The 14,976-nt window shown below is 34.5% G+C and overlaps 1 protein-coding gene across 1 annotated transcript in view; it reads right to left on the minus strand.

Moving 5' to 3' along the window:
- The window catches only part of SLC44A5 (solute carrier family 44 member 5), a 407,523-nt gene that overhangs the window by 42,189 nt on the left and 350,358 nt on the right, over positions 1-14,976 (minus strand). The window contains 4 exon segments of the mRNA XM_049772158.1: positions 239-322; positions 1,070-1,193; positions 9,753-9,813; positions 10,473-10,601. Of these exon segments, the coding sequence (XP_049628115.1) occupies positions 239-322; positions 1,070-1,193; positions 9,753-9,813; positions 10,473-10,601 (398 nt within the window).

Below are 14,976 nucleotides of genomic sequence, written 5' to 3' on the forward strand. Positions count from 1 at the left end.
ATTAAAATACTCTTATTTTAAATATAAGGAGTAAAATTAAAACATATTACTTTAGCTTTCTATGAATCTGAGTATATTTCTAAATATCTTTGCTCTATCCTCACCCTATCTGAAAAAAATAATGGAAAGGACTGATAACTTATTGAAGTTTATTCACCAATATAAAGAGAATTTGAAAAAAATTTTACAAAGATAAAATCAGAATTGAGATGGAGATGAAACACAAATTTTCACTTACATGAGAATCCAATGCCAAATTACTGCAAAATCTTCAAATATTTTAACTGCAATGTCTCTTGAATTAAGGATTTTATTGATGTGACTGAATTCAAAGAAGAAAAAGATCAAATCATTTTGACTACTTCTAAATAGAAATGCTATTAAAAAAAGACATTTGCATTTTGCTATTTAAAACATTAGAAGCATTTATCAGTAATGATTTTTCCTAGCTACAATCCATGAGATGTCACTTCAGTAAAACTAGAAAAGCTGACTATAGCTATGCAGAGGAAGACATGACTTTCAAAATAGCCAGTAGATCCTTTCTTAGTGCATGCTATGTGCCCTCAATAGTGCAGCTTCACTATAAGAAATAAAATTAAATGGAAAAAAAGAGTAAAGATCAGCAAAAGCCAAAAAACAACAAACAAAAGGAAAGACATTTAAATGATAAGATCAGCTTCTAACTTACAAAGCCAAGAGTTTTAACATCATCTTTAACTCAGCTTATGGAGCACACACAGAAAAGAGTACGAAGTATCAGTGTACATTTTGATGAATTATCAAACACATTTATGTGACTACATCATTATCCCTTCTGCCTTAGGTGTTTCTATGATAATACCTCCTTCTTCCCCTCAAAAGAACCACAGTCCCAAATTTTGTAGTAATGATTTCATAATTTATAGGGGATTGGGGGGGGGAGTATTGAGTAGTACCAGTTTTGCTCAACCTCTTCAATTCAGTCATTGTTTACAATCTTCCTCTAACTTTTAATGTAATAGAATGTCCACTTAAGTATAATAATGGGATGCATCAAAACTGAAAATGGGAAGGTAAACATACATACTTTGCAGCTGTCCTTAATTCTAAAGCATTCCTTTGAGTTCCATTTCCATCTTGAAACCTAGTTTTATTTCCTACTGTTAAAGTCCCATTGTCATTAGAGAAATCAGGGAAACATCTCTGGAGAACTGTGAAAATAAATTTAAATTATGGTAACCACTTTTCTACTTCTCTGTACGTTTTCTTACCTTTCTTAAGTGTCTTGCTAATTATCATCAAAAGTTTGCCCCCCCCCATTGCTCAATATAGATAACTAATTTCACATTACTTAACACCCAGAACATTTTTTCTGATGGTTCTAAACTGACAAAGAAATCAAATATCATAACAACTTAAGATACAATCTAACCTTGCTGATTATTTTATATACAGTATATTCATCAAGATCTATAAATAAGCAAACACACAAGTTAAAAGAATACTGATGACATAACTTTCAGAGTAAGCATACTTTAATAGACATTTATTTTTATGATGAATTGTTTTATATTTGTGTTTTGTTTTGGTACCAAAACCAGTGGTGTTCAAGGGTTACTCCAGACTTGGTCTCAAAGATTGCTCTTGCCAAAGCATGCACTCAAGCTCATTCAACTCTCTGACCCTGGATTTGTTTTTTTTAAAACGCTATCTGGAACAGAGAGATGATATAGTAGGTGAAACACTTATCTTGCATGGAGCCAACCTGATTAAATCTCCAGGATCATGCTTCACCCTGAGTCCTGGCAGGAGTGATCCTTGAGCACAAAGCCAGGAGTAACTCTTGAGTAGAATTGGATGGGTCCCAACTAACCCTTAACCCACCCTACTCTCCTGCCAAAACAAAATAAAAACAAAACAAACAAAAAAACCCCATCTTCTCTGCTCCTAGAATAAAGCTTTGAAAAGGAGGATTAGAAAATGATTCCTTAAAAAATGAGAAACTTTTGGTTAGCAACTCTTATTTGTAAGTGTTAAAAATATTCTTTCTAGGGGCTGGAGAGATAGCATGGAGGTAGGGCATTTGCCTTGCATGCAGAAGGATGGTGGCTCGAATCCCAGCATCCCATATGGTCCCCTGAGCCTGCCAGGAGCGATTTCTGAGTGTAGAACCAGGAGTAACTCCTGAGTGCTGCCAGGTGTGACCCCCAAAGCATATTCTTTCTAGGTTTACTCACAGTTACTCTGGATGTGGGAAGGGAGAAATTATAAATGGAAATATTAATGCATTCAAAAATCATTTAATCATTTAGACTATGTAGGCATAACATAGTCTCTGAAGTTACCATAATTCACTTTCTAATCTATTTGCTTATTTTCACTAAATAATATCCCTGCTGCATTATAAATCCATACCACTAAAAGTATTTTTAAAATCCCAACTTAAATAAAGTGGAAAGGAAAATAATAAGGCAATTATTTTATTTTTATAAGAAGTACCACAAGATTTGTATGGACTCAGAGTTTAAACTTGAAAATATTAAAGAAGTATATAAGGGAAGAAAGATGCCTTTAACATGAATGATCTCTTGTCTATCCATCTCCATCTTCTACAGTATGTCAAACTGCTTTTTGGGGGGATATTTTTGTCTATTTGGGGGGGCAATGTGTGGCCACACTCAGGGGTTACTCTTGGCTCTGTGCTCAGAAATCAATCCTAGCAGGCTTGGGGGACCATATGGGGTGGCTCAGATCAAACGTGTGTTGGCTGCATGCAAAGCAAAGGCCCTGTTGCATTAAAGCCCTTTGGATGGGCTTGGATGGTGAGGGATGGTGATGGAGGCCTTTCTTCTCCAGCCCAGGACCACGTGTGGGGGCAGCAGCTTCAGGATAGCAGCAAGAAATCATCTACAGACAGGTTCCAGGAAATATAAGCTTTATTCATGTCCTAGCCAACATGTGTGGCTTCTCTCATAACCTTTTACGCTGGATTCCTATTCAACCCTGCATTGTACCTTGTCCCTTAGCCATCTCCTCCTGTTTCCTTCTCCATCCTCCATCCATGCAAATCCCCCTTGCCCCTTAGGCCAAACCTTTTTGTTACCTACTAAAGACCCCACCCAGAAAAGGGCAGGTCTTTCTTGTAGGTAAGGTTACATAGGAAGAATGGGGGGGGGGAGTAACAATTTCCCCTTCCCTGAATATAAAGAAGGATAGTAAGCATTTGTATTCCTGACTCCACCTTTAGCCAAAGGGGGGTAATATTCCCATAGCAACAAAATTTAAAGTGAAAATTAACATATCAGCCTTTTCCATAAACATAACTTTTCTGCAAAATACACCTATAACTTAAAATTTTCTTAATGCTTATTTACCCAAGCACTGTCCTGAAACTTTCATGTTCCTATTTAATCTTTCCCTACACACAATCACAAGATTATTTATACAGAACATACATTTTGAAAACAGGCTACGACATTAAAACAATAAAACATTATGTACTTGAAAGCATTAACTATAGAAAACTACAAAGTACATTTAAATCAGCAAGAAAATGACTTAGATTAAGAGATACACATGAAGCAAAGTTAGATGCAGGCGGTTTTAAATAAAACTTTTCAGTTGGGCTTTATTGTTACCTCCCCCGACCTTTTTTTGGTACCACCACCTAATTGTTCAAACGTGAATACACTGTGGACTTTTATCCCATCACCAACTTGTCCAGATGTGTAAAATCTGTGGGCTTCCCATTTTATCCCTTCACCTAAAACCATTTGTCCAGACGCTGGGCTTCTCCCATGTGGCTTTACTTCCATGGAGTTCCCAGGCCCCGCAGACGGGTCTGGGTTGGAGCCTTCTAGGCCGCATTCACCTGGTGGGGGGCTTCTCAGTTGCGGCCTGTTAGCTCTCTGCTCTGGTGCTGCTTCTCAGAGACAGTGATGCTCACTGCCGCTGCAGCCGCTGCTGAAGCTCTCTGTCACTGCAGCCTCCTCCTGGGAGCTAAAGCAACTTAGAGTCATCTGTGTCCAAAGTCTGAAATTTCTAAAGTCAAAATCCAAGTTCAGGCTAAAAGTCATGAACAGAAAATCAGTCCGCTTTTAATACAGACTTTTTTCTCCTTCTTTTCCAATAAAAGCCTTCCATCAGTCTCTGAGAAGGCTGAGGTTTTGGGAAAAAGGATTTTTTGCAACGAAGTCTCAGTCCTGGGCCTCGGATAGGGGTGATCCAAGTTTTCACCACCCATGTTTCACTGGCCCTTCTGCCCCCAGAAGGGGTCTCGGCCATCTTTGAAAATGACTCTATGTGGTGGCCCAAAGTTTTGGGCTCACTGCAGCTGAAAAGAGCCAAAATCAAACTGAAAACAGAAATCTCACCATGATCACTGTTCTCTTGGGTCCAGGATTCAAGTCAAAGTCTGGGTGCCAACTGTTGCATTAAAGCCCTTTGGATGGACTTGGATGGTAGTGGATGGTGATGGAGGCCTTTCTCCTCCAGTCCAGGACTACGCGTATCCACCTCCCCCAGCTGTAGGGGCAGCAGCTTCAGGATAACAGCAAGGAAATAGTCCACAGATAGGTTCCAGTAAATATCTGCTTTATTTATGCCCTAGCCAACAGGCCCTAACTTCTGTGATATCACACCAGACCACAAGGTTGTAGCATCCACCTTTATTTAGTGATCTGGTTATTTTCCCCTGCACTCTATGGAAGTTATCCTCTCAGTGATCCCAGTGACTCCTAAATACCAAAAATTCCATATAAATTTTAGTCTTCATCCTTGAGGAATACCCATTTTCTCACATAGAGCATGGTATTACCAATCTTATTTACCAAATTATTTACCAGGTAAACAATTGCAAATAATCAATTAACCATAAATAAACAAACAACAAAATAAATAATAAATAAATTTGAACTTGTGTAAATAAACACATTAATTATTCTGTAAATAACTGTAGCTGATTAACTTTTCTGCATCTCTGACATATTAGGCAAGTGCTACCATTTGAAACTCTTCCTTTAACATTCATGTCCAGATTCTCTCCTGTGATCCCTTCTGCATTTCTGTATTCTCTTTACCTTTTCACTATTTAAATATTACTGTTCCCACCTAGAGTCTTTATCCATAGTCTTCATACTCTTTCTGGGAAATACTATCTGTGAATTTTAGCTACCAACTACATTCATCTATATTTTGAAAGATATGATAAAATATAAACAGTTTTATATGAAGATACAAAACTATATATAAAAACTGCATATAGCCCTTTTCCCATAACAAGATACATTAACATTTTGGTAAATTTCTTTTAAATGTTATAAAGAAATTTCTTTTTATAAGGTAATAGCTGATTCAAATGAATAAATGAATGTGAATAAAAATCTGTTAGAAAATTTGGCTATTTGAAAGAATGTTATAACCATACAATATAAGCAGTAAATTTTGTTTAAGTATTATTCCCTTTATTCAGTTTTAATTTAATTTTAATTTAAAATGAATAATTTTATAGTTATGTACTTTTAAAGATCTATATTAGATAATTAGAGAATACAATGTATACCTTAATGTCTCTATCTTCAAACTATAAAGAATTATATTGTGCTAATTTATTTTTATTTAGTCCACTTATCTTGAGGTAACATGATTCACAATACAGTTAATGACAGTTCCATGCATGTATTGTTCTAATATCACATGTGCCACCAGAATCCACTTCCTTCCACCAATGTCCCAAGGACCCCTTCCACTCAATATTTTCACACAGTTTGTTTGATGTCCTCTTAATTTTGTTCCTATTTCCTTTGTGGTTTAGAAGCCTCTTGATTTCATGTAGTCACACTTGTTTATTTTTTGCTTCTTTTTTGCTTGGCCAATAGTACTGAGTCATTGAAGATCCATCTAGATCCTTTGTCATGCAGGGTTTACCTATGCTTTCTCAATCTGATTTATAGATTGAGATATGATAATGAAGACCTTTGATTTACTTTGAATTTACTTTTGTGTATATGGTGAGAAAGCGGTCAGAATTCACCTTTTCACATGTGTATGACCAGTTTTCCTAGCATCATTTGTTTAAGAGGCTATCTTTTGTTTTGTTTTGTCTTCCTTTATTGAAATGGTTCTCAAACATCTCATATAAATTTTCTTTTTCATAATACAGTTGGGTTTTTATTTTTTCACAGATAAAGTTATTTATAGTTGAGTTGCAGTCATACAGTATACAACAAACTTCACCAGTGCACATTTCCTACACCTATTTTCTCATTTTCCCTCTCACCCTCCCCAATGTCCTTTCTCCTTCCTGTCTCTGGGACATACATTTTCCTTCCATCTCTCTATCCTTTTGTTTCTCTTCCTTTTTCTTTCCTTTTAGACACTTTGATTTGCAGTACAGTGCACATTTCCTTGCCTCTGGGGCAAGCATTTTCCTTCTATCTATCTATCTATCTATCTATCTATCTATCTATCTATCTATCTATCTATCTATCCATCTATTGTTTTTGACTTGTGGTTTACACTATTGTTAATGAAGGGGTACCATCCCATGGAAAAATGGGGAGAAGAAATTAACAGACACCTTGTCAAAGAAGAAATACAAATGGCCAAAAGGTACATGAAAAAATGCTCCACATTACTAATCATCAGGGAGATGCAAATCAAAATAACTATGAGGTACCATCTCACGCCACTGAGATTGGCACATATCACAAAGAATGAGAGCAAGCAGTGATGGCGGAGATGTGGAAAGAAAGGAACGTTTATTCACTGCTATTGAGAATGCCATCTAGTTCAGCCTTTATGGAAAGCAATATGGAGATTCCTCCAAAATCTGGAAATTGAGCTCCCATATGATCCAGCTATACCACTCCTAGGAATATATCCTAGGAACACAAAAATGCAATACAAAAATACCTTCCTCACACCTATATTCATTGCAGTGTTACTTAAGAGGCTATCCTTGCTCCACTTCATATTCTTATTTCTTTGTCCAACACCATATATTTGAGTGTATGTATGTAGGCTCTCAATTTTATTACACTGGTCCAAAATTTTGTCTTTATTCCAGTACCCTATGTTTTAATTATTATAGCATTACAGTATAATTTAAAGTTGGGAAAAGAAAAGCTTCTTATCTTTTTATCTAGGTTTGTTTTATTCAGGGAGGTTTTTAGTCCATGTAAAACTGAACAACATTTGATTTATATATCTCAAAATTATCATTAAATATTTTAGGTATAGTATAGTGTATAGTGCTCTGTGAATAACGGCCATGTTGACAAAATTAAATATAATACAAGAATTATGGATGTGATTACATTCTTTTTTTTGTAAATAACTTCTTTAATTGAGTATCCATGAGATAAAGATATAAAGTTGTTCATGATTGAGTCAGTCATACAATGTACAATATCTTTCACCAGTGCACATTTCTTGAAACCAATATCTCCAATTTCCCTACCCTCTGCCACTCTCCCCTACCTGCCTCTTCTTCTCTTTCTCTCTTCCTTTTTTCCTTTTAGACATGGTGGTTTGCAATATTGTTACTGGATGGGTGTCATGCATGTCATTTTATCTTCTTTCAGCACCCAGTTCTTGTCTAGAGGAATCATTTCCAACTATCATTTTCATAGTTGTCCCTTCTCTGACCTAACTGCAATCCTCATTTCTTTTTTTTAATATAATTTTTATTTTGATCATAGTGGCTTACATATTGTTGACAATATTATTTTAGGTAAATATTTACATAAAATCAAAGGAGATTTCCATCACCAAATTGTCCTCCCTACACCTTTGTTTTTGTCCTATCTCCCATATCCTCTTCCCTCACCCCCAGGGCTGCTAGAATATGTGGTCCCCTATGTACCTATCCTACTACATAGTAGTCATGCACCTGTTTGGTCTAGGTTCCTCCCTTATTTCCCCCTCTAATTGGGAGGCAGGACTAGCTAGTTCAATTTGCGTAGTTTTGTTTGAAGAAGAGAAAAGTAATAAACTGGGGTAAAAGTCTAATACTCCGAAAGTGGGCGGAATCCTTCTAGAGGCTCTCATCATCGATTTGAGAGGTGAAGGAGAAAAAGAAGATGAAACACTCCACCAGTACAAAAAGAAGTGTCCAATATCCAGTGAGGACTCCAACAATAACGATAAGCACCACAAAAACAAAACAAAAAAAAACACAAAAAAAAACCCACCACGGTCTTGAGATAAGAAACATGACATAGCGTGATTACATTCTTTTTTGTCTTTTTTTGAAAGAAGCATTCAAGGATCATTCCTGGTGGGTTTAGAGGACCTTATGGGGTGTTGGTGATTGGAGCCAGGTAGCCACAGCCAAGAAAAATGCTTTATCCACTTATCCACTGTATTATCTTTCTGGATCTCTTGTTGTGTCTTCTAGTTATTTTAGTATTGACTTACAGTTAACTTTGTATTGATCTTTTTCATATTCTAAGTGCATATTTCATACTGTATGACTTAACTAACTGTATCTATAAGAACAGGAATTGTTTCTTAGATTTTTATTCCTATTTCACCTTTAGTGATTAATGATTCACTTTCAAGCTTTTTATTAAAACATTTACAACTTTGCTTTTGGTCATAGATATTTGTTGCTCAGGGATTTCTGATTAAATTCTATTATTAAAAACCTAAACCTTTACTGAAGAGTCTTCATAATGTCCCAGGGAAAAGAGATTGGGGCAAAAAAAAAAACAACTTTTGTTTTGTAGTAGCTATTTTGGAGCTACTCAACCTTCTATCCAAATGAATGACTATTGCCTTTCTTCTATTTAAAAAAATACATATATACATATATATATTTGAAGTATAAAACAGAAAAAGAGAGAAAAATGCTCATAAACATATCACCTTCCAAACATACTAGTTTTTCTCATATTCTTTCCAACATTTGTCTCTGAACAGTTCTTTTATTTATATATGCTAGTAATTATAATACATAAACATTTTCATTTAATTAACAGATATTAAGTATACAACACTTACAGTTCATCTTATAAAATAGTTTATTTAACACATCAATCAAAATTTATTTCAGTATTTTTTTTGAATATTTTTTTTTTATTTAAACACCTTGATTACATACATGATTGTTTTTGGGTTTCAGTCATGTAAAGAACACCACCCATCACCAGTGCAACATTCCCATCACCAATGTCCAAGTCTCCCTCCTACCCTTAAATGCTTTCTCCTCTTTTGGTTCTTACAGTACCATGGATTCTTTTATGTACTGTTTTCTTTTTTCTTTTTGGCCTGTCATTAATATTATAAAGTTAAAAAAGTGGGCAACTTCCCCTTTATGTCTAACACAGTATCCCCTTAAATAGCATGGTATACTATGAAGAAACAACATATTGATTTATTAGGAGGCTTATACGTACTTCAATTTTCAAATTATATTGAAATGTGAACCCCACTCAATTTATAAAACCTTTTTGGCTAAATTCAAGGTTAAGTGTTTAAATATGTGTTTGCATTAATATTTATATGTCAATTAAATAATTCATCTAATAGGCTTTTGGAAAATCTAAATTCAGTCTTTGTGTGTGTGAAGTTTATGTAGCAAAACCTAGAAACAGAGAGTTCCAGTGAAAAGGAATCAGGAAAATGGGCTTTTTGTCTTTCTTTGATACTGGGGGCCTAGGACCACATCGAGAAATTTTCTCAGCTTCATTTCATCAATTGAGAAATAAAGTAACTTAAATAAATTACTGATTTATTCTGAGTTTCAAAATTAAAGTAAAACTACTTACAAGGTTTACTTGGAAAAATTGCTGTCGGACAATCATCATCCACTATGATTTGTGAAAGAGTCTAAAATAGGAAGAATATGTTTTACTATGCATCAAAATTTGTATGACGGCAATTTGTTCACTTTCATTATAAACATTTTGTCATAAAATTTAAATTCGTTGTAATATGATAACTTAAAGTTAGATCCATAATTATTATTATTATAAAATATCATGTTTTGTTTGAGAAATACTCTTAAATGCAAATCAATTTGCATCAACAATAAAATCAGACTCACTGAAATTGATTTGAAGTTATGGAACCTTTGAAGTTATAAATCTTGTCTAAGTCACATTTTAAGTATGACCCTTGATTTTTATCTCCTAAAAATCAATTTCTTCTCTAATTTAGAAGATCTGCTACAACTTAATAACATTTTATCATTTCTGTAAATATTTTAAACCTAAATCTGTGAGTAATTTTCAAAGTGATTCCAGAAGTAAATTCTATTGTTTACTAAGTACTATTGGAGCTTCCTTGGCACAGTAATGAAATGGTAAGTGTAAATGACCTTAGCTCCTAGTTTCAGACAATAAAAACCACAACAAGCAGGAGTGGAGGGAGGACAACACTGGTGGTGGGAATGTCCCTCATTCATTACTACTATGTGCCTTAAATAATACTGTGAAAGATTGTAATTCACTTTGCCCACAATTAAAAAAAAAACACAACAATCCTACCTTTGAAGGCTCAGATAAATTAGATTTGCAGAATTGTCTGTAATAGTTCCAGTACTTTTTACCTCTTAAATATTCATATTGCATTTCTGCATATGTATAAAATTTTTCTGGACATTTGGAGACACATATCTTTAAAGAGAAGAAAAACAATGGTAGGAACTGATCCAGTCATACAAACTAAGAAGCATCTATAAAGTTAGTTTTCTAAATTATTCACCACAATAAAAGCAGTCGACATTTTTATCTAAGAAAAATTAAAACAATTTTCTAATCTTAGTGTAAAAAACGTTTTCTACACTAGTCAAATCTTACCTTTTTCACTGATATTATAGCATTGCTAAATCAATAAGATACTATATATAGTCAATTACAGACTTAAATTTTTATTTCTGATTTTGAAGATAATATAAATTTATATAAATATGATATATAAATACATTTATATAAATATAAAATAGATAAATTTACCTGTTGCTGCAAGAAGTAATAAATCAAACAACTTTGCCCAATGATAAAATCATGGTATAGTTACACAGTTTTTTCCAATGATAAAAGTGTAGTATAATATTTTACTTAGGAAATTGCTATTATTATAAACTAAATTTTCAGATTTTTCCAATTTTATATGCACTCATAGGTATACATGTATTCACATAAAATTCTATCCAATTTATCACATGTATGAATTTATGTGCCATCACCAGAGGACAATGATAAACTTTTAATAAAATAATTTTCTATTTTTTGTTTTGTTTTGTATGAGGGCCACACCCAGAATTACTGAGATTGAAGTAATACTGGAGTAAGTTTGGAGAAGACTCTTTTTGCCCAATAAGGCTTAGAAGATAAAGGTAGGGATCAAAGTTGGTCAGCTACATGCAAGGCAAGTGTCTTAAATGCTGTTTTGTCTCTCTAGCCCCACTAAAATAATTTCTTATAAACTTTCTGAGTTGGCAAATGAGAATACAATTAGAGATTAGTTTGTTCTATGTGGTTATACATTCCTCTAGTTAATGTTGCTTCTTTTACTATGTCTGAATAAAATGGAGATTAAATTACTCTGCACATTGAATTATACCTGCAGTAACCACTGGTGTCAATTAATTCTCAACAACAATTCGTAGGACATAATTAGATTTTATTAGCATTAGAAATAAAATTAGAGCTATTTGTAAAAAAAATCATTTTTGTAGTCTTAATTACTAACACCAATACATTGTGGTAGAGAGGTCACCCATATAATTATTAGACGTTACTGAAGTTTCAAGTCTATCAATACTAGACAAGCATTTGTTAGTCCACTGAGTTACCAAGGGATGATTGAAATTCAATAAAAACAATCCTGATTAGAATCTATAGAGAGAAAGCAAAATCAGGAAAAATGAACTCTAGTGGCTTTACTTTAAAAAAAAATAAAGAAATAATATGATATTAAGCATACCGTTGAATCCATCCTTGCACCCTGCTCCCCTTCCTGTTTTACTTTGAGAAAATATTCTTAATTCAGACTTACATTTTCTAATGACTATATTTGGCATATGCTTTCACTAGTCAGACTAACAACCTCACTGACAAATGAAGCAAAAACTCTATTGGACTGATGTCCCTTCCCCATCTTCATGTTTCTGTTATACATGAGGCCCTTTGCTATTGCTCAGTTATCTGGGTAACTGAATGGGCATCTTAAACCTCACAGTTTAAATCTTCTTGTAGTGGCAGCAGTATAACTTCTAAGGCTAACTTGACAAGTTAAACAGCTTATCTCCACAGGAACCTCTGAATTTTCTCTTTCACAGTCTTACACACACATATGTATTTATCACACATTCAGTCATCTATGTTTATCTCTAGGAAATATTACACAGACATCTTTATAAAAAGCTTTAGAGCTATTTAGGGAAATTCACAGCATTCATTCTGCTCAGAATTTTTGTAAGTCTATGATTATTATTAAAGAAATGTCACAAATTCATTCTGGAGTTTAACTGAATAGACCATTAATATACTAGGAGATAATTCAGATATTTAAATTTGACAGTTTATTTATGTAATTTTAGAAGATAACCAGAGTAGCTATCCCACTGACAACATTTAAATTTATGCATGTGAATTATAAAAGTAAATGCAAAGACCTAAATGTTGCCATAAGTTACTGACTTGAGACTATGACAATGTATGTCATATATAAGCATAAACATTGTATGCCACACATATAAATGTGCATGCAAGATATACAGGAAAGTAATTAAAAAATGTAAAATAATGATTTGTCAAAAAGAATCACATCAAATTTCATTCCAGACACAAATGAGTCATTAAAAAACAATATAGCAACTGAACTATTCTCTCTATTAGACCAATTTATTCATTGAAAATAGGCTGCTGATTAATAGCAATCAACGTATAATTATCCAGAAATGAAGGTCACATTGAGGTTGGATATCCTAACTGATAACAATCTGTCTTTCAAGTGCTTATTATGCAAGTCTGGACTCTGCAGACAGTTAACAAAAACATAATGCATAAAATTTCAGCTTTATATCAGTAGGTGTACTATTTAGCCTGGCAGACTGAAACTCCCATTGGCTGCTAAAATAAATTCTGATTCAGCTAAAGGGGTAATATAAATGTTGTTCCTCATTGTGTTGACATTTTTAATTCATATAGACTTAGTTTTTTTAATACTAAATAGGGTTTTATGAGTATAACAAGGAGGTACACTGCAGATCAAAAATACTATATTATGTGGGCTGTAGAAATAGTACAGGAATTCCATTCCTGATACCAAAGGCCTCCTACACACTTATGGGTGGAACCCAGGAAGTCCTGATCACCTCTTGGTGTGGCACCGTTGATTCATCATGTTCAACTTTCACAATCAGTAGATGAGAATTGCCAGGATGGCCCCAGGACTCCCTGAAAATACTTTGGGAATAAGGATATTAATAACAAAAGCAACATTGGCTTTGAATAAATAACTATTCTAGTTAACCTTTTTGGAAAATATAAATAAAAGCAGAACTACTTTGTTTTATCCTGGGAATAATGGCTTTGTATAGTACAATAAGGAAGGTATAGACCACGGAGTAGAAAAATATTTATTCACTTATTCCATGCATATTTACTGATAAACTTTTTGGGAGCCAGATGTACTAGCATACCAGATTGAGCAACAAATTAATGTACTTTTCTTCAAGCAATTACCTTATAAAACGAAGAGATTGATGATGACAGGGAAAACTCCTTATTACATATTTAGTAATAAATGTCAGAGAGAAAAATAAACCTAGAAAGGGAGCTAAAGGATGAAATATGGCTGGCTGGATTCTAATTTTTGAACAGAGAGTTAAAAAGAGACTTTCTGTAGAAGTAACATTTGAAAATAGACAAAGAATAATTGTGATCAAGCACAGTTATTTGAAGAAAAAGTACACCAGACAGAAGACTAACAATGTGTAAGACTCGGAAGCAGGGGCTGGAGCGATAGCACAGCAGGATGGCATTTGCCTTAAACGTGGCCGATCTAGGACTGATCCCCCAGTGTCCCATATGGTCCCCGAAGCCAGGAGCGATTTCTGAGTGCATAGCCAGCAGTAGCTCCTGAGCATCACACTGTGTGCCCCTTCCCCCCAAAAAAGACTCAGAAGCAGCAGTTTTTCGGTTTTCGTTTTTTTCTTTTTTGGTTTGGGGGTTTCTTTGGTTGGTTTTTTGATCTTTGTTGTTATTGGGTTTGATGTTTGTTTGTTTGTTTGGGGAGGACACACCCAGTAGTAGTAAGGATTTACTCCTAATTTTGGGATTACCCTAGATATAAGGAAGAGAACCTAAAGGTTTTAGGATTCTCAAAAGGCATGATTTGCTCTACTCAGCATCATTATGGCCTGAAACTAGAAGAGAGGGGGAAATACTTCCAGGTGGTTGAGCAAAGAGCAACAGAAAAATAATGGCTGAGTTCTTTGCAGAGGACACCATGGAGATCAAGTAAAATAACCTCAGTGTCCTGCACTAGAGTTAGCTTCTCCTCTGAATGGGAGATTGTATTTTCACTTTCCTAGCCTCATTCCTTACAGTACACTCAAAGACAAGACCTAATGGCGTAAATATGTATCAATCATACCTCCTGAATTAAAATCTTAGCCCCTGGTTAAAAAACAGTACTGAAATAGGATTCTGAGCTATGTAAATGGGTATTTCCAAACACCAGAGAACAACTAAGTCTACTGAGACTTGTGCCCTTTTGTTCCATTTATTCCCCACACAGAAGACTTTGCTTAGTCCACAGCTACATTATCTGAATCTTTCCTTATTATTTATTTTTTTTTTTTTTTTGGTTTTTGGGTCACACCCGGCAGCGCTCAGGGGTTACTCCTGGCTCTATGCTCAGAAATCGCTCCTGGCAGGCTCAGGGGACCATATGGGATTTGAATCTTCTGCACGCAAGGCACATGCTTTACTTCCATGCTATGTCTTACTTCTTATAAATAGTTTAAAAGAGCTGGGAGCC

The sequence above is a fragment of the Suncus etruscus genome, chromosome 4 (assembly GCF_024139225.1).
Source record: "Suncus etruscus isolate mSunEtr1 chromosome 4, mSunEtr1.pri.cur, whole genome shotgun sequence".
NCBI lineage: Eukaryota > Metazoa > Chordata > Mammalia > Eulipotyphla > Soricidae > Suncus > Suncus etruscus.